This window comes from Vulpes vulpes, chromosome 10 (genome assembly GCF_048418805.1).
Source record: "Vulpes vulpes isolate BD-2025 chromosome 10, VulVul3, whole genome shotgun sequence".
Taxonomy (NCBI): domain Eukaryota; kingdom Metazoa; phylum Chordata; class Mammalia; order Carnivora; family Canidae; genus Vulpes; species Vulpes vulpes.
Window position 1 is genome coordinate 79,163,363 of NC_132789.1, and position 20,919 is coordinate 79,184,281.

Consider the following 20,919-nt stretch of genomic DNA (forward strand, 5'->3'; position numbering starts at 1 on the left):
CCGAGGGCATCCCCGCCCTCCTGGGTCCTGCTCTAACTCCCTGTGGGCCCCTTTCCGCCCGGGAAGGTTGGTGCAGCTCCTGCTTCTCCGGGACGGGGCTCTCCTATCCTGGGGACACTCGCCCAGGCCTCAGCCCGGCTCCTCGGGGCCCCTCCCCCTTGGAGGCCTTTTGTTTCCTTATTTCTTTTCCCTCGTCTTCCTACCTTGATAGAAGCACCAACTCTTCTCATTGTAGAATTCCAGCTGTTCTTTCTTTAAATCTCAGGCCGAATTCATAGATTTTCAGGATAATTTGAAGGTTATCTAGGTAATTTGGTGAGGACAGGTGATTTGGGGACCCTACTCTTCCGCCATCTTGCCCCTCCCCCCTCCTAAGGTGATCTTAAAATTAGGAAGCAAAGTGAATCCATTTTTCTTGTATTGGTTCCTCAGTAAAACAGCACTTCTAGAGGATGACCAGTTTTTAGATAAATCTTGTTTCTGGTAACTATTTCATAAAATGAGCACAACATGATATTCTCAGTTGAGAAATGCTGTCCTTAGCAACAGAGCAAATGCTAGTTTTTTGGACGTTATGATGTAAAACTGCATTGGTAATGATACAGCTCCGGATGAAGAGAAATGCCTAATGGCATGAAAATGTCAGAAATGAAGGTAGAAAGTAAAGTTCTATTGCCTTTAGCTTCAAACATTTCCATTTCAATCTCCAAAGTTGTCCTGTTCATGATACAATTTTAGCTTCAAGTTGATACAGATTTCTTATTTTCCTGCTCACAATATTAATTTATATGTACATATAGATTTGGACTGTGTTGAAAGGTTTAAATTCTGCTTTAAATTCATTTCTCAAGTGGAAGCCAGAGAGTCTTTATGTAGGGCACTCCAATAACTGTCCTTTTCTTTCTTTCTTTCTTTCTTTCTTTCTTTCTTTCTTTCTTTCTTTCTTTCTTGAAAGAGGAACTAACTGAGATCTTATTGCTGGAGCAAGACTACCAAAAAATTAATAATCAATTCTAAAGGGAGGTCTTTTGTGCTTTATAACAGAATAATATACATTTGAAATTGCTAGATGCTGCTGAAAGCGACTGAGAGGCTTCTATATACATGATATGTTATTTGCTCTTTGTGACAATCTTGTGAGGTAGACATGCATCCTCCCTATATTACAGATGAAGAAATGAGACTCAGGGAGAGTAAGAGTCTGCCCAACTAGGTTCAGCTTGATGGAAAAACTGGCATTTGAATCAGGATTGCCAGAGCAGTGCTACAGAGAAATGTTCCATCCTCCCATTTCAAACAGTATAATGTGGGAGTGCACCACAAAAGAAATAAAAAAGAAAGAAAGAAAGAAAGAAAGAAAGAAAGAAAGAGAAAGAAAGAAAGACCTGGATTTACTCTGTATAAAGCACAAAAAATGGTCATTACCACCGAGGGAATAAATGTCACACTTGTCTGTTGTCTTTCCGTTACTCAGCCAAAATGTCAAATCTACGGTGAGCAGAGACAACAATCAGAGTCATGTTTCCTGGCCTCTGTACTAACTTCGTCACGGCCCTTAGCCTATCCTGACCTTTGTTCCATAAGAAGACAGGCTTTGGGGCTCCCTTGCCCCTCTCCCTTCCACACCTAGGGCACCTCGCTGGCATGGGTGCTGTCCGCGGTGCTGAGGAGCTCTGCTCTGGAAGGCCCGGATACTCTTGTCCTCTCCCCTCCAGCCCCCAGCATGCTCTCTTAGGAAGCACATCGTGTCATAAAATGACTATTTTCTAATCCCAGACTACCCTCTGCTCTGGGAAACATTTTTTCCCCAAAAGGGACTTAATGTAGAGCCTCTTGTCTGTCCGACTTTCCCAAGGACATTCAGGGAATGGAAAGTTTTGGAAAGGTTCTTTTGTCTCCTTTCCTACTCCAAAATTTGACGTTTTGTTAGGCCAAGGAAATGGAACTCACCAGGCTCCACAGCCTTAGGGATGGTGGCAGAGAATAGTATTAATTAGGACCCTGGGGAAGCTAGAAAGCCTTCATAGTCCAACAGTTACCTTTTCCAAGTAATGCTGTGGCTCCAGGCTGATTCTCCACTTCTGGGTGGTGCCAATCTCCAAAGACTTTCCAAAGAATGGCTTTGAAATACATTCTCCCACAAACAGGGTAGGTAAAGGCTTATGGAAAGGACCAGCCACTCTATGCCTGTATTGGCAGAGTCCTCAACTTAGTTACAAATCATCTTGTGTCTTCTTAGAGGTCAAAGGGAGAGAGAGAGAGAGAGAGAGAGAGAGTGTGTGTGTGTGTGTGTGTGGTGTGTGATGGGATGGGATGAGTAACTTCTCAAAGAAACTTAAAGCCCACACTTTAGAGACATAAGGGAAAAACTCAGAGACTAAAGAAGATGCATTCCTAATCCCTCTTTTCTAAGCCCAAACTCCACTCCCCACCCCCACTCACAAAGAATAGTGGAAAGTGGCCTTTTGCCACAAACCTTTCCATTTGCAGAATAAAATGTGATGGCAGAAAAGGACAGGAACAGCTGATATTTCTTTGAGAAGCTTTAGGAATGAAGAAAGCTCAGGGAGGACTATTTCTTTTAAAGTAGATATTCCAAATTTACTTCTAGGAAGAGTAAATCATAGACATCCAAAGTATGCACCAATTTTAATAAACTCAATAAAGGATACTGACGTATTTACTTTCTTTGGGTGTCACTTATCTCCAAAAAAATTATCTGAGAAAAAAAATAAAGGCTGAAGTTCAAGCTATAATCATTTACCTCTTATCCATTTAGGCAAAGTGGAAAATAAGCAGGTGTTACACTTCCTGCAGCAACATCTTCAACTCAGAGACTTAAGAAATCCATCCATCTTTCTGGAAGGTACAACTTTTTTTAATGATTTATTTATTTATTTCAGAGAGAGAGCATTGTGTGCAGGGAGAAGGGCAGAAGGAGAAGGAGAGAGAATCCCAAGCAGATTCTGTGCTGAGCACAGAACCCCAGTCAGGCTCCATCCCAGGACTGAGGGAGGTCCATCTTTCTGTACTTTTTCCCATGAATGTTCTATTACTTAGAGACTTTTGTCATAAAGGAAACCATGTGTAAGAAACATACAGTTGAAGAATTGTTGAAAAGTAACCCTGAACAAGGAGGAATTGTACTGTAGAGAAGAGTTTTGTGTGTGTGTGTGTGTGTGTGTGTGTGCACGCGTGTGCACGTGCACACTGGACGGCTAGATTTAACATTCTCTGCAATTACTTATCACTCTGAGCTTATTCTTCAAGCTTACTACACGTGAGATGGTAAATTGTATCTTGGAGCTACAAGAGTTGAATGTAAGATTACAAATGAGAAAATTCACAGCACAGAAACTATGATAACCATTACTAGTATATATCAAATCTACTTGTTTATAGTTTTTGAAACTACACAAAAATGCGCTTGTTTGAGCAGCACATATAAAGAAACTACACAGGAAAGCTATTAAAAGGCAGGGATTTTGTGTGTGTGGTGGGAGTGGGGTGGGTACACATTCCACTGGAAAGAAGCTTTGATCATTTTCTTTTCTCTTTCTTTTGCTGAGTCCATTTTTATACCCTTTCTTATTTTTTCCTTTGTAATTTTTTGCAATCATTAGGCAAGTCAGTCATCGCTTTTGACCATGTCAGCCCCACTGAGTAACCAAAACATTTCATCTATGCAATTTTGCTTCCTATATTAATTAATAAACATTTATTAAGAACTTTAATATGCCAGTTATTGTTGAAGCAGTATATATACAAACCACCTAGCCATAATCTAGTCTAAAAGCACAGTATCTTTTTTTAGACCATAAATTAGATTAAGATGCAAAATGTTCTACAGCATTTAAAAGGGAAAAATTGCAAATTTAGTTATTTCTCAACTTTTTCTTGCAAAATAGCCTATTTGTGAGATAATCTTCACTACACCATCTATGATTTGCCTCACTCAGAAATTTTTTTAAAGATTATTAAGCACCTACTATGTAATTCATGCTAAGGCTTTTAGAGATGAAGACAGGCAAGATTCATGATATTATGAAGTTGACATTTTAGTGTAGATTTTTTGATACACAGTTAAGTCATATGACTTAGGAACCTAGAACTGAAATTTAAATTCATCCTTTTAGAAACTTATTGAACACTAGTACTAAAAATTTGAATGTTCTCACATGTATTTCTCCTTTTTGGACACAATAGGATAACTATCAGTAAAGCATTACTATTGTTTCTTTAAAAAGAGCTCATTTACTAAATATTAAACAGATGATAATACTGACACATGAAAATATATTGAATCCTTTACTGTTGGTTGGGTTTATATATCCAGATAAAAAGAGCTAAGTACTAGGTAACACATTACTAAAAAAATCAAAGACTATCTTCTATTCAGTATGTAATTCTTTCTGCAAAATTGCAAACTAAACCTAAGCTTTATCTTAAAACACATTAAATTTTTCAGTAAGACTAAAAATCACTACAAAATAAGATATCTAGTCTAAAATACTATAAAATATTTTAGTTCCAAAATCAAGAGGTTCTCTGATATATGTTTATTGTACAGAGATATTTATCAAAATAGTCCCTTTGCAGAGTGTTTGGGGTCTAAAGAAACCAGAAAAAAGAACATTACCACTTCTAGAATAAACATTTGTCAATGGGTTCTACAGAGGCATGAGGAAATAAACACAGGGGTGAAAACCCAACTTCAAACAATGCGATCTCAGATACATCAGACCAAATTGCTCTTTCCACCCAGGTAGGATATTTGGGCTGGTATTATTACCCACTGTTAGTGGATCAGGGACATCTGTTTAAAGACATATGTCAGCATTTGAATTGTATTCCAAGACTGTAAGAAAACTTGATTTATCCAGTTAAACTCCTTCATTGCTCAAGTAAAACCGAGATCCAAAGTAAATTTTGCAAGGGGACATAATCAGCAATTGGCAGAATTAGCCACCAGAAGTCAAGTTTTATCAAATGTAATGTACCAAATGGACTTGGCTGGCCATAATTTAAAAAAAAAAACCACCTGGGATACTTAAAAATACAGATCTTAGTGCTCCATCCCCAGATATTCTAGTTGGATAGAACTGGGATGTGCCCAGGATTTATTGTTGATGATGATATAGCTGGTCTGAGAATCACATGTGAAGAAATACTATGCAAATCCTTTAAGATTTAACTATTTCCAAAATAGAGTGTTAAAGTGGCATGAAAATTTCAGCATAGCTTTAAAGATGCTACTATTCTCCCTGCTGTTTCTCAGTAAAACATATGCCAACAGAAATCAGTCTGTTAAAAAAAAAAAAAAAAAGAAAGAAATCAGTCTGTTGGCCATCCAGACATAACTTAGGTTATCACAGTGACCTGTAATGGATTGGAAATCTGAGGCTGATCATTTTTTCATGTCACAAGATTATCCAGTTAAAGTATTTCTCAGGCAATGGAGATGAATATTTCCTTCTAAGAAACATTTGAAACTGCAAAATTTTCTAACCACTAGTCTTTTTTAAAACATAACTAAAATTCTCACTTTTGTTTGAGGATTTGCTTTTTAATAATGTATGCCTTTATTATATCAATGAGTATTATGGAATATCTCTCAGCTAAGCCTTTGGTTAGCATCTGTTGCATCACACATGTCTGCAAAATATCTCCAAACCAGATAACAATTAATTGGAAAATGATATTGAAAGTTGTGAGAGTCAGGTGAGGAGTTCTATTACCTTCTACAACAGTATCTATGAGTCCAATAAACTACACAGAAATGCTTTCATATTATGCTATGAACTTCGATTTTTATAACTATTTTAATGGGCTCATGAATTAAAGGAAATCTACATGGGTAAGGCACAGCAATAACTAGAATCATAGTTTACTGAAATAGAAAATGACTTTTGTAGGTTAAGATTTACATTAAATCAACAAATTCAATTCTAATGACAGGCTTGTGTTTTACACTGAGTGATATATATTCCTTCAGGAATTTTCTATGGCAAGTAACAAAAGCATATATGAAGCTTGAGCAAATCAGGTCCCAATTTTAATTAACTTTGATGAAATGTGACAGATTATTGATTTTAACTGAATTGAGAGTATAGGATTATCATCTTTAAATCAAAAATGACCCCAAAAGATTATGCTTTTGGGTATGTATTAATATGCTGTCATTTCAAGTTATTTTGATTTGTTCATCCTCCATCTTGTTCCAAAAAGGATTAAAGGCTGTCAATTCAAATTAAGGTTTGCTTTTCAAACTTTTTCAGATGAAATGAAAGTAGTTGGATTTCCATGAACAGATTCTCAGTTGACAGGTTTTGTCCATGGGTTTCACTTTATTTTCTGGAGGGCACTACAAAGGATTCCAACTTCACCTACAAAGAAAAAAACAATGGGCCACTCACATCATGATAAAACATGCTTTAAATTTCTACAGTGTGTAACACATTAGGGAATCAGTGGGATATAAGAATACGCAGAGTACCACCCCAACCTTCAAGGAGCTTACAAATTAGTTATGGAGACAGGATTTGGGCAGTTACAGCATATGGATTTACAAACTTTAACGTAATTAGCTCCTTCTTTCCTGGAAGGAGTTAACTGTTTTCTCTCTTTTTCTTTTACAGTACCATCTATAGGTACTTATAAGGACCTAAGCCATGAAACATGAAAGTGTGGTTCATATGAACCTCCTGGGTCAGAAGCACCTAGGGCCTTATTACAAATACAAACTCACACAAATTACCACAATTTAGTAAATTTAATCTGAGACTATGAATCAGCACTGTTTATTTTTAACTAGCTCTCCAACTGATTCTGATGTATACTAGGTTTGAAAATGCATGATCTCCATAGATAACTCAACCTAGATTGCTAGACTACTGGACTAAGATGGAGCTGCTCCTATTCATGCCATATTCATATGCCTACAGGCCACAGGAATAAAGACACTTCAAAGAAGTGTAAGGGGCCCTGAGATGGACAGGCCTTGCTTTCTCCTAGATCCTGAGGGAACAGAAGTATAGAAAGGTAATAGGGTCTTACATAAGGTCACTAAGGACCCTTTAATTCCTAAATGTGCTATTCTATGATTTGAAAGTTCTCTAAGAAACAATAACCTTTGGAGTTACTTTTAACTTTTCAGGGTAAATAAGAAAGAGAGACAAAGCAGCTATGGACTGACCCCTCTATCTTACATTCCAGCCCCTAGAGCAGTTGGCTGGCCTCCTCAGGTGAACATATCTATTCCAGCTGAGAGTCCAAAATGGGGTCTATGAGGTGGTGATGAATAAGCCTTGGACTTCTTCAAACTGTCTGATCACAGGGGGCTATACCTAATAGGGAATGACTACAATGGCCAGGGATGGTTCTACTACTACTGGAAGTGGCAGCAGGAAACATCATTGGGGTCCTAGAGGGATACTTCAAGCCCATCTGCCTTTTTTTGGCCTTTGTTAGTGTTACATAAGGTAGGAAACTCCACTTGGCCTAGAATTCCTCCGTTTAGGCTGCTCGTTCCCTCAGTGGTTTCATTCATCCATTTAATAACGCTTGAGGACCTAATATACTTTTTTTTTTAGGACTAGGGCTAGTTACCAGAGATTTGACAGTGAACCCAATCTAGTCTTCTACTCAGGTCTTGTTGGAGAGTCAGACAAATACGTAATTATAAAACAATATAGTGATATGTGCTCTGAGTGAGGGATCTGTGAGATTGCCAAGACAGAGGAGGGACACCCAAACTAGTCTTCTTACAGAAGAGATACCTACAAAAGACTTAAAAGATGAACTGGAATTGGGGACATCTAAACGAGAATAGGGATGAGAGTATTTTAAACATAAAGAATTTGTTGGCTAATTGAATTTAAATAAAAATGAATGAATAAATAAATAAACATAAAGAACTACATGAACAAAGGCCAGAAGCCAGGAGGCAGTATGGGAAGTAAAAGCTGGTCAGTGTTGCTGGAGGGGAGTTTGAAGGTTTGAAGTACTAGAAGGAGAATCCAATGAAGAACAATTTAACACTGTTGTTTTTTATGAGCAACTATTATACTATCCTCATTGTCCTGGAAGAGTGGAAGGCCCATGGATGAGCTAATAGATGGCCAATAAAATAGCTAGAAAATAGCTAGAACCTGCCTTGTAAGGGCTGAAATTCCAGGCACAGCAATACCCATTGTATGCTTAGAAGAAACATAGTGGAGGCAAAGGAGAAAGAGGAACATGGTAGTGACCTGCCAGAGTGGAAGGCTGATACGGTGGTAGGACATAGGGTGGAATCTAGGAAAGTTAAAGAAGAGAAGATACTCAAAGCAATTCTGGCCTTTATCCCAAGGTTTTCCTCCCTCGACAAACAAATGGCTTACCTGGAGATGCTTTTCTCCCTCATTCAATATTTAATAAATTTCTTATGGTGAAATTTATGATTAATTTCTTATTGTTCCTATGGTGAGGGTTAGGAAATACAACTTTATTTCTGGTAAAGAGAGTGGTCTCCTGGGGTGTAAGTTACTTACTGTTGATGGAGTCGGCCAAAATTTTAAGTTGCTGCGTATTGTCCAAGACCTCAATTCTTTGAGTGTATGGGTCATAACGAACTGAGAAAGGCCGTGGGATGGTAGCAGCAAAATTCCTGAAACCAAATCCACAGAGCTCAGTAAAGGGCACAATTCAGGGAAAAAAAATCCTAAAAGATTTCTCAGTGGTATTTTACTTAAATCTCACTAGAACAGGGGCTTTAGAAACCAGGGTGAGAGGTGAAATGGAGTTCTAGTGAGATCCCCTTGGGCAGCCTCTGTGTGCTGCATATGTCTCAGTGTATATACAAACACACATAGGCACATGCCTATTTAGTTACCAATCTCCAAAAGGGCAGAGAAGCTTATAATAAAAGCACAGAATACATTAAGGCCAAAATTCTTACCATTAAAGAAAATCAAAAGAACAAATAAATCTATCCAAAGAATGCTATAGAAATAAGTAAGCTATGAGAGGCTTGGAAATCAATCCAAGGAGGGAAACACAGCTCTCAAGAATGGAAGAAAACACTATGTTATTAATGAAATTTAACATGATCTGCATGCCTCTTCTGTACTAAATGCTATGTGAAGCCCTAATTGTTCTATGTTCTTTACAACTATCATCCCTGATTTAATATTCATAAAACCCTTAGAAGGAAGGTACTACTACTATCTTTATTTTACTGATGAGAAAACTGAGGTTTGGGGAGGTTCAGTGACTACCAAGGTCATACTGGCAATAAATCATGCAGCTGAGAAGAGACTCAGGTAGTCTGACTCTGGTCTGTGCTCTTCACTTCTTTGCCTTCTTGATGCATTTCTGGGTCTGGGAGGAATGTACCAGGAGAGCCTTATGAGGGACATCAAGCAATGTAATTAATAAGATGTCCCCACATAGCCTATAAACTGCAAGAACATCACAAATGATATTTCTAAGTTGGCTTCTGCTGAGTGTTGAAGCTGCCATACTGAGATGATAATTCTAAGGGAAACTCGTGGGCTCCCCAAGTCTGGCAAGAGTGGTGGATCATAGTGGCTGGAAACCCAAGTTCCAGAGCCAGGCTCTGGGCTCAAACTCACCTCTGCCAATGACAGCCCTTGCAGGCTGCACCTCAGTGTCCTTCCTCTATAAAACTGGAGCAAGTACTACCTGAGATGGTCGTAGCAAGTGCTATTATAGTATAGAGTACGTGCTACATGAGTGTTAGCTGCTCTCTTTCACTAGTTACTAGGGATTCATGAAGAACAAATGATTAACTATGTCTCTCCAACTCTCCTCCTCTGATAAGAGCTTCCTCAACCCTGCTGGTGACATGAAGCATATAATGCATGTCTGTGATTTGTCCCACTCTGCATTTCTTCCCTCTTATTCCCATAGTTCACCTCATCTTTGTTTCAGGCAATCTGCATCTATGCCACTAGAAGTGCTTTGGCTAGGCAGTCTGTCTCAGGGCCCACCCTTCCTCTAGCCAGGCAGTGGGCATGTGACCACACCCAGCATTGTTTCTTTATGCTTAGAACTTGAATCTTGAAACTGAAAATGGCTGAGGCTGGTTTCTCTTAGGTGGGAGATTCTGAGAGAATCACTTCCTTTTCTGAACCCTGTTTTCCAGCATTCCCTTTGACTCTGTGAGTCACTCTCAGTAGGATGGAGTTTTTCTGGGTGTCTCCTCTGGGCTGTGGGCACTGACATAGCAGGTGGGATTTCAAAGGCCTAAAAGTCCAGGTTCTGCAAGCTCTTCCCTGATGGTCTGGGACTGATCACTTCCCAGGTTAGAAAGTCATCATCAGGAGGGCCCATTTGAGTGGTTATGGGTTCTGGCTCTAAGCCCCACTGCCTTGGTCTAAACCCTGGGTCAACCACTTACTAGCTGTATGACCCTGGGTGAGTCTCCTATCCCTTCTACACTTCTGCACCCCACCTGCAAACTTCATAGTCTTATCTGAAGATTAAATGAATCAGTACATGAAAAGCATTTAGAACAATGTTTGGTGCATAACTAGGTGTTGGATATTTAACTTGCTTCTCCTCTTCCTCCTTCTTATTATTATCCAGATGGGGTAATGGAAAAATCCATTGAAACCTATAACCATAAAAGGGTCCCAGGAATGGCAGGGAGGAATCATTAGGATTAGAGGAAGGTTAGGCTCCCAGTAAGGGGTGGATATTCAGGAATTAACTAGAAATAAGTAACTAAGAGAACTTGAAGGCCCTGGAGAGATATGAGAGAGTCATCGTAGGCCCAACCATGTGGACCTGTGGGCCAGCTTTTACACTCCATCACCAAAGCACAGTGCAGTGGAAGCTGGCACACCCAACTTCATGGGGTTGCAGAAACATATATATATATATATATATATATATATATATATATATATATACACACACACACATATATATGTATATGTATATATATAAATATATATGTGTATATATATGAAATATATATTAAATATATATGAAATATATATATGAAATATATATATATGAAATATATATGTGTGTGTGTGTGTGTGTGTATATATATATATATATATATATATATATATATATATATATATATGCTGAGCCCTCTCAGCTCAGAGGGCTGAGAATGGGAGTCCTGCTACCTTTCCATCTCCATAAGCCTTTTGTTGAATTGCCTCTGAGACTGATGATTTGCCTATTGCTTATTGCATGCTCACTATATATTGGGAAAAAACAGACTGGGAAAAAAAACAGGAAAAGAGAAAGGACAAAAATTCCTACACAAATGGAGCTTAAGTCATATACTATATTCAGCATTAGCAGGTACTAAGGAGAAAAATAAATTGCAGAAGTGGGTAAGGAGTATGGGGTGGGACTGGGTAGGGGTTTTAAACAAATTGGTTAGAGAAAGACACATGGAAAAGGTTACATGGGGGTGAAGATTTGAAGGAGTTGGCATGGTGAATGATGCAGGAGAATAAAGAGAACTAGGGATTCCCCCAGGTTAGAAGATTCCTAGGAATGAGTTGTTGGGGGCCTTCTGTGGCTACTGTGTACACAGGAGAGTTCAGTGCCTGGACTTGGCAGCTGGACTAAAGCATAGATCCAGTGGCAGGGTTGTCTGCAGGGGTCAATATGTCCAGACAATAATCTGTGATATGGGGTCCTATTAAAGAACCCCTCCCAAACAGAGAATGGAAAGGGACAAGGGTTGGGAAGCTCTGCCTGCTACACACCATTGCTATAAGCATTGGAGTCCACTCTCCTGGACAACCACCCACAGAAGCACGAGACCAGATCCAGAGGCCCCAAGAGCTTCTGACCCCATCTTGGTCACCACCTCACCTTACTTTCTCCTTTGCATCATTAAAACTCTCAGCCACGTAATACAGGGGCTGGAACTCTGTGACAGTGTACTCTTGGATGGCTGTCTTCTCCAGCTCCAGGGGGAGAAGCTTTGGCTTGTCAGACAAGCAGTACTGCAGGGCAGCAAGTGCAAAGTTTTCACAGTTAAATCAGGGTCAAGTGTTTCTGCTACCTCTCCATAGGCTATTTGTATACCTTCTTCCATCTTGTCCCGATTCTTTCCACACCCCAACCCAAATTCAGTAAACTAAATTTCCCTATACCAGATCCTACCCTTCATGGCCCATCTAAAGTCTACAGTCCAGATAGAAGGGAGTAAATCCCTCTAGCCATTTTCATGTGAGGTGATCAGTAGAGATGTTAGGGCCAACCATATGTATTTGCATACATCTGTATGCAGAGCTCGGCCTTTTGGGGTCAGGAAGCCCTTCTGCTTTGTAGACTCATAGACTTGCAGCTCAATTTCTACATCTAACACCCAAAGTCATGAACAAATCATAGCTGCTAAGATACCAATCACTTGAGGATTAACCCCTGGGTTGAATCTCAAAATGGGTATAAATGGGGTCATACCTGTAATTCACCAAAAGATGATAGGAGTCCAGCACCATATGCTTTTATGGAGTCTCCTTGTTTGCAGAGGCCAAATTCCACAGTAAACCAGTAAATCTGGAATGGAAAGTGAAGTTGAGAGCACACTCCAAGGAAGGGAAGTGTAGCAGATGCCTCAAGGCTAAGGACAGGCACTGCCCAGCTCTGTTCTCTGAATCACCGTGACCTGGGGTCACTTCTCCATGTCCTATGTCTTACTCTGTCCAGTCACTGGTTGAATCCAGAGTTGGCTGAATGTATGATGTGATAGGAAGCAAAGAAGTATCGAGAACTCCTCAAGAAGATATCCCAACAGGTAACCCTATATGACAGGAACTCCTCAACTCCTTTTGCTTTCTTCTCTGTGGCATTAACTAAAATGAGATGTCCCCTTTAGTTGGTCAGACTTTCCATGCAATCCCATAAAATTCAGTCATGGGAGGTAGGAGATCACTACCTAGTGATAAAATCATTGAGGGCATCCTGCTAACACTTGCTAACACTTGGGGGGTTTCTGATGTACTGCCATCAACTGCACTTATCCTCCTCGAATAACCAAGTCCTTTTCTTTAAACAACTCCCAGGCCAACATATCCTAGATGCCTGGCCTGGGGAAGATGATTCTGTAATCCAGGCATAACCCTACTGACCGGGGCCAAGAGAAACTTTGGGGTCAATTAGCTGCTGGAGACAGTTATAGTCTCAGAGAATTAGAGATGCGTTACTAGCTAAGTCTGTTTATTGCACTAGATAATGTTAAATCTGAGAAACTTCTCAGCTTAGTCAGCCTGACCTCACATACAGATGATGTGTTTTCAGCCCAGAGAGGTCAAGCAACATGCACCCAGTTACACAGCAGATCAAAGAGCAAGAACCTAGAACTGTTCCCAACCCAGTGTATCAATAGGAAAAAAATTTTTTTGGATAATTTTTTGAGAAGTTAGGTTGGCAATGACTACTCTTATCATTGTCACAGCAGGTGACATGATGCTATGAGTTTTGAGTTTATTTTCTTCCTACAAGTGAGCGTTTATATTAAGCTTTTCAACTTCTTTAAAAGCTGCTTCTCACATAGAATCTGATATTTAAAAATTCATGTTCACACACACACTTAACTCTTCAGACTCATATGATATACTTTTTCCAGAACATAAACTAATATAATCATTTTTAAAGATGAGGAAGCAGAAGTCACTTGCTCAGGGTATCAGAGCGCTGGTCAGTGAGAGAGAAACTTCTGGGAGTTTTTGCCCTTCTGATAAACCGAATTCATAAACTTCTAAACTGACACATATTAATGATAAATTTAAATTTGTATTCATTGTGTTCCCTAGTTCCCTTACAAAGCTTTAATTTTCATCTTCTAGGCTGAGCAAATTATGGGAAACATGGCTCAGATGCTGGGGAGGGACGAACTTAAGTTGGAAAAGAGTCTGTAGGAAGAAAACTCCCTCCTGAGCAGAGTAGCTGATTCCATGCTTCACTGGATGAGAGTCATCATATTCACTGGGGAGAAGGAAGTGTTTGATAAGATGAGGAAAGCCCACCTCTATTTCCACCCGTCTAATAAAGGAGAGATTCCCAACGCTGGCTCCAGCACAAAGATAGAGAGTAAATATTTCCTCTTCACAGCCATGAATCCAGGCTATTCCCACCCCCCACACCCCACACCACACACCACACACACTTTATGCCCGAAGTTTCTCTAAGGCTATCATTACAGCCTATTGGTGTTGAAGTTACTTTTTTAATTACATGTAAACTTTGCATGCAGCTGATTTCAAACTCAGACCATTAAGGAAAATATATACATTTCACTTGTGTAAATGTAAGTCAGCACATTCTGATATTTTCCCCCCAGTGACCTGGCTTTCAGAGGGAGGATCAAGGCTGTGAAAACCTGAGTGCTATAGCCTATTGCATTCTCACTATCCACCAGGGGCAGAAAGGACTTACCGTGGCGAGTTTCTCAATATACTCATCAGGTGCACCAAGAGAAGCAAGGCCAATTTCCTGTAATTGTAGAGAAACAGAGTCATTGGCATGGCTGGGTCTTCCTAACTTCAAACTTCACCCTCAGCTCCAACCTTCTGCTTGACCATAGGAAGGGGATGGGTAACTAGAGGTCTTCAGAAGGGCCCAGAGAGACCCTGATTGTTCTGTTAAGTCTTCCCTAGCCACACATCATAGAATTATAGATCTCCAGAGCAGAAAACCTTACTTCATCACTTGTTTTTTTTTTTTTTTGTATTTACAAATAAGAAAACTGAGGCACAGAGAAGGGAGGTGACCCACTGAAGGTCACACAGTAGGTTGTGTCTAAAACTCCATTCCTTGCCTCGGTCTCCATCGAAAGATGAATGGATAAAGAAGATGTGGTATATGTATACACTGAAATATTGCTCAGCCATTAAAAACGACAAATACCCACCATTTGCTTCGACGTGGATGGAACTGGAGGGTATTATGCTGAGTGAAATAAGCCAATTGGAGAAGGACAAACGTTATATGGTCTCATTCATTTGGGGAATATAAAAAAATAGTAGAAGGGAATAAAGGGGAAAGGAGAAAAAATGAGTGGGAAATATCAGAAAGGGAGACAGAACATGAGAGACTCCTAACTCTGGGGAACAAATTAGGGGTAGTGGAAGGGGAGGTGGGCGGGGGGTGGGGGTGACTGGGTGACGGGCACTGAGTGGGGGGCACTTGATGGGATGAGCACTGGGTATTATGCTATATGTTGGCAAATTGAACTCCAATAAAAAAAATAAATAAAACTCCATTCCTTGATTCCAGCTCAGTGATTATTTTCCCGAAGCTCAAGAGGAACATTCTTGGAATACAAGATGAGTGCCTTAATCATGTATCTTGAAGACACCACAGGAGAATTGCTGACAAATGCTTGCCATACATGCTTCCAGATAAATACTAGCTGGAGAGTATGAAATGCTATGGACCACTTCTCGTTACAGCTCCAATTATAGAATTCCCCTAGTGGTCTCTTTGTCTTTGTCCTTTTTACAAATTTTCCCCAGCCTGCCTTGTATCAGACAGAGTGTATATATACAAATGAATATATTTTCTTTCCCTCCTATGTACATTGATTCATTCCAAAATGCTTATTGAATGCCTGTTATGTAGTTGGCAGTGTACAAAGTCAATAAAGATCCTGGACCTCACTCATGGTGTTTACATTTAAGTGGGGGGAGGCAGACAATAAATAATAAGCATATTAGGTATATTAGGAGAAATAAGTTGTTTGGAAAGAAGAAACAAAAGAAGAAAGGGACAGGGGGAGTGGGAGTGCCAGAAGAATGGGGGAGGAGGGACTGAAATTTGAAAAAGATTTCAGAGTAAGTATCGAGAAGATGATATTTGACCAAAGAGTTGATGGAAGCAAGGTTGTTGGCTCTACTGACATCTGAGGGAAGAGCATCATACAGATCACATGTACAGCCAGTAAAACAGCTCTCTAAGTAGGAGAAATGTCAGTAAGTTCAAATAACAGGAAGGGACCAATAAGGGTAGAACAGAATAAGAGTGGGGAGAGTGGCAGGTTCTATCAAAGAGGGACCTGAGGAGAAAGAGGGGGAGCTTTTAGATGGGAGATCTTTATAGCAGTAGAAGGGAGAATATGGAATTCATTCTGATTTGGGAGGGGCTGGAGTAGGCACATTCCTTTGTCTTAAAGCCAAATGCTGCTCCCATTGATCTTTCTCTAATGTTATTCAGAACTAATTTCCATGAGATGATGACAGAAGCCATACCTCTTTGGTGAGACTGACCTGCCTCAGGGTGGGAGATCGGAGGGCAGGGTAAAAGAAGGTTCAGACAGAGATTTAAGATGGCTTCTTCTGAGAACTTGGAAGGTCCTCTTCCCCCAAGATGAACTAAGCTATAATGTGGAGCCTTCATAAACATCGGACGAGGACCGAACTAGTGATGGGGGTGTGCTTAGCTTTGATCCAGATAGATTGGGTTTAATAGTGTTAAGTGGCACAACCATGTAAAAGTGATACTACAATTTCTGTTTATCTCTAATGGGCCTCTAGCTGGACTTTGAGTTTGGTTGGGGTCAAAGCCAGTTGATATTTCAGTTGAATTCGTTCTGATGCTTGACTCTCCTGTCCCCTTATCCGTTGGAGCTCTACTTCTAAAGGTCATATGCCATCTATTACTTGTCTCAATTCACAATTAAGAATATCCTATAAGGGAAGATTATCAATATTTTGTGTGGCAAGAAAAGCCACTGTGTTTTTGTCTTGGCACTTTGGTTGCTTAAATCTTCCTATGGAACATAGCCACATCTAGATAAATATGAACTTTTTCCTTTATTAAAATTATTTCCCAATGTCTATAAAGATACTTTCTTCCATAGGATGTTTTTGAACCATAGTGACCTTTGTAAAACACATATTTGGAATACTATTTGGAAAAAAGTAAACAGTTTTTTCAAAGGGGAAAAAAAAAGAGGGATCTGGAGTTTAGTCCTATAGAACCTTTTTTGGCTATTTTAAGGTTTAGGATTTTCCTTTCAGTGAAATGGGAGCCACTGCAAGGTTTTGAGCAAAGAAGCGGCAAGATCTGATTTATGTCATCCAAGATTTACTTTGGCTGCTATGTGAGAAGACAGTGTAGGGGATCAAGAGTAGAGGCATATAGACCAGTTAGGAGGCACCCTCAGTTCCACAGTGAGAAACAATAGTGGCTGAGACCAGTTTGGTAACAGTGGATGTTGATGGAGAATGGTCCGATTCTACACATATTTTGAAGGAAAAACACATACAACTTTCAGAAAGATTGGTTAGAGGTATTGGAGAGAGAAAGAAGTAAAACATGTCCTCTAAGTGCTTTTGTTTTGAACAACTGAAAGGATGGAGTTACCATGAACTAACATAGAGAAGACTATGGTTGGAGAAGGTTTTAACAGGAAGATCAGGAATTCAGTTTTGGACAGTATGACCACAGATGGCTAATAGACATTCAAGTGGAGAGATTGAGTCGGTGGTTGGATACATGAGTTTGAGTTTGGGGACTGAAGTCTGGGCTGAAGATACAAATGTGTTTGTCATCAGGATAGAGAGGACATTTAACACCCTGAGTTTAGGTGAGATAATCAAAGGAATTGGTATAGACAGAGAAGGACAAAGAATTGGGCTTACTTTGAAGCAAGAGGCCACATGGTCTTCATCTCTGTATCCCTCTCTGAGCCAAACCCTGGCCCATATTACATGCTGAGAAAATGCTGAGTTAAAGTGAATTAAATTCAGATGACCTGGCTCTCCTCTCTTGTCCCTCCTGTCATCTCTGCTCCATCCATCCTGTCCAGGCATACCAGAGTCTAACAAAAGCCATTGAAACAGTGCTCTGTTCTCATGGTCACCATTCTTTTTGTTTGTTTGTTTAAGAAAGTAATTCTTTTAAGATTTTATTTATTTATCTGAGAGAGAGAGAGAGCACAAGCAGTGGGAGCAGCAGAAGGAGGGGGAGAAGCAGGCTCCCCGCTGAGCACTGGGAACCCAATGCAGTGTTTGATCCTAGGACCTTGGATCATGACCTGAGCTGAAAGCAGACAATCAATTGAGTTGCCCAGGTGCCCCTCACAGTCACCACGCTTTGTGAGCCCAAAGCTTGCCTAAAATAAGGGGTCTAAAGACTTCCCTGTGCTTCATCCCCATTCCATCTTGCACTCTAGTAGGAAGCAAGTCCTCCTTTTAGGTCCAGAAAAACTGTGCTCAGGGAACTTTCAAAATGACACCCTGCCTTGGGACTGTCCAGGTGTAAGTTGGAAGGATGTGACACTACTGGGCCAGTAGCATCTATCTGTTGACTCAGATAATTGTCCATTCCTCTGGGGGCCCATCCAAATGGAAATGGCTTAAGGAGGACTGTCAGCCTCTGACTGAGCAGAATAACTCCTGGTAGTGAGAATAAAAAGTTCCTATTCTCTAAGAAAAAGACTAATTATTCTTTGACCATAGGAACAAATCCCAGTTTTAAAGCTGTTCCAAGCAATCAGTGACATCTTGACAGCAGGAACCATGCTTCTGAAAGTCAAGTCAGACAGTCAACAACAGCCTCAGCCCAATGGTGACACTTCTGAGTTAAAATTTGGCCAATCCCCAAGCACTCCACTTGTAAAACTCCAACAATATCTGAACACCACAGTTCCCCAAACCTCACATAAAAGCAAGTTTTCTTTGTTTGGAGAGAGATTGTGTGCAATTCTCCCTTACGTAGTAGGCATTTAGTTAATTCATCTTTTTTTGTTTGTTTCGGATATTAAGTGGTAGTCTCTTTAATCAACAATGAAAATATTTATTTCTTCTAGCTGAGGGAAATAGCTTATAAAATTCACACACAATCCTATTACTCTGAAATTCATATTTGGTCCAATATTTGCTTATGACTCATTCCATCAGATTTTTAACCTTCCCTATGAGGAAGAATATTGATAGTTAAAGCTTTGTATTAATTCTCATTTGTGGAGACTGAGGCACACAGGTCATACAGCTGGTTGGTGGCACGGTGTGATGTGTGGGTGCATCATTCAATTTTCCCATAATCCCAGCTACCCAACCATGATTTAGCCTTTCAGTGCCCTGAAGGAATTATTAGGATTCTTTCTCTCATGTAAAAAGCTCACTATTATGGTAGATGAATCAAGGGCTAGCTTGTTGCTTTGATGGTAATGTCATCTTGTTGAGTCCCACCCCAAGTCCTCATCTTGTTATTGACATCCTGGGCAGATGCAACATGCTTATTATTCCCCATGAGAAATAAAAATTAAATTAAAACAATAGTGTAGTGCTGTTCTTTTCTTATTCTAGAAGGGGGCAACAGTCAGTCAGAGAAGAAAATTTACCTTTATTTGGCACTTTATGTGCCAGGTTCATTAGGAAGAGATCTTTTCTGATTTGTAGTTATAAACTTTGTGGACAGGAAGAAAAACAACTATTTCATCAGTTTTTGCCAGCTGTGAGTTAGGCTATTGGCATTGGACTCTCAGCAAATAATTATCTTCTTTAATTGAAGCATGTAAGAATGACTGCCTGACAAGGTAGGAAGTGGCAAGGCCCAAAATTGGAGAAGAAAGGTGCCAGGAGAACTTGGAAGAAGGTAAAGTTACTTCCATGTGGGGATAAAACAGGCATTCATGCATGAAAAGGCTCTTAAACTAAGCCTGGTAGGACAAGTGAGATTAGCAAATTCAACAGCACATATGTAATACAGAGGATGAGTGATTCACCGACCCCATGCTGTGGTCCCTGGACTGAGAACCTCCATGGGACCATATGCCCATCCCAGTGGGATCACAAAACTATATCTGGTTTCCACTCTTGCACAGGACACAAGAGCCCCTCCATGGGTTCAATTCATTTGAGCAATCCAGGTCTCAATCCTATGATTAATTAAAAGGCCAAAATGATCCATTCCTTACCTGGGAAAACTGGGCAAAGCTGCGATCTGAAAACAAGGGCACGTGTCCCAACAGCTCATGGCAGATGTCACTGAAAGACATAAAGCACAGAGCTTGGAAGTAATTAGGGTTATCAACCAAGCCAGACTCAGTCTTTCTACATGAGAAATGGGCAGGTAGAAAGCAAGTACGCTGTTTAAGTTTATGATCTCACTCCCACTCATAGTGGTGTACAAAGTTTGGGATCAGATGAGGTAACATACAAAAGAAAAGGAAGAAGGGGAAATAAAAGTAAGAGGCAAGTCAGGGAACAGCAACCAAGGGGTCTTAGGCGCATGCTCAGTGGGGTGCAGAAAAGAAGAGCCAATATTCCTATGGACCTCCTCCCATACACCTGAGCAAACTGTGGACCATGAACGCTTCCTACCCCAAGTCTTCATCTTGTTATTGACATCCTGGGAAGATGCAACTTGCTTAATTATTCCTCATGAGAAATAAAAATTAAATTAAAACAATAGTGCTATTCTTTTCTTATTCTAGAAGGGGGCAACAGTCAGTCAGCAAAGAAAATTTACATTTATTTGACACTTTATGTGCCAGGTTCATTAGGAAGAGATCTTTTCTGATTTGTAGATATAAACCTTGTGGACAGGAAAATAAACATTTGGGGCATCCTAAATGTTTTGTATAGATGCATAAGTTCTATTTTATTAAGAAGATGGCTAAATCCCAAAGTCAGGGGCACAGTGGTCAGCCATTCTCTACCTCGAGATAAGACACATCTAGACATAAAAAGATGAGAATAAACTAGATGTATATTCTGGATGTATTGAGATAGTTTGGCCACCACTTGTTCTTGTTCACATTTGGAACATCATAGTCTGACTCCTACAATCCCTTTGGCGCTTGAATGTTATCTCATACTCCCATGACCAGGGAGGATCTGAATTGGTAGTTCACAAGATGCCCAAATCACCAATCGATATGATCTATTTGGACAGAGAAAATACCCAGGAGAGATGATCTCTCTCTTTGTGCTA

The 20,919-nt window shown here is 40.0% G+C and overlaps 1 protein-coding gene across 1 annotated transcript in view; it reads right to left on the bottom strand.

Moving 5' to 3' along the window:
• Window positions 1-4,544: 4,544 nt before the first annotated feature.
• PAH (phenylalanine hydroxylase) overlaps window positions 4,545-20,919 on the bottom strand; it is a 76,022-nt gene continuing 59,647 nt past the window's right edge. The window contains exons 8-13 of the mRNA XM_026013097.2: window positions 19,901-19,970; window positions 14,416-14,472; window positions 12,442-12,537; window positions 11,848-11,981; window positions 8,532-8,647; window positions 4,545-6,386 (exon numbers count right to left, since the gene is read on the bottom strand). Coding sequence (XP_025868882.1) covers window positions 6,343-6,386; window positions 8,532-8,647; window positions 11,848-11,981; window positions 12,442-12,537; window positions 14,416-14,472; window positions 19,901-19,970 — 517 coding nt within the window. The 3' untranslated portion in view covers window positions 4,545-6,342. The remainder of the gene's footprint in view (window positions 6,387-8,531; window positions 8,648-11,847; window positions 11,982-12,441; window positions 12,538-14,415; window positions 14,473-19,900; window positions 19,971-20,919) is intronic.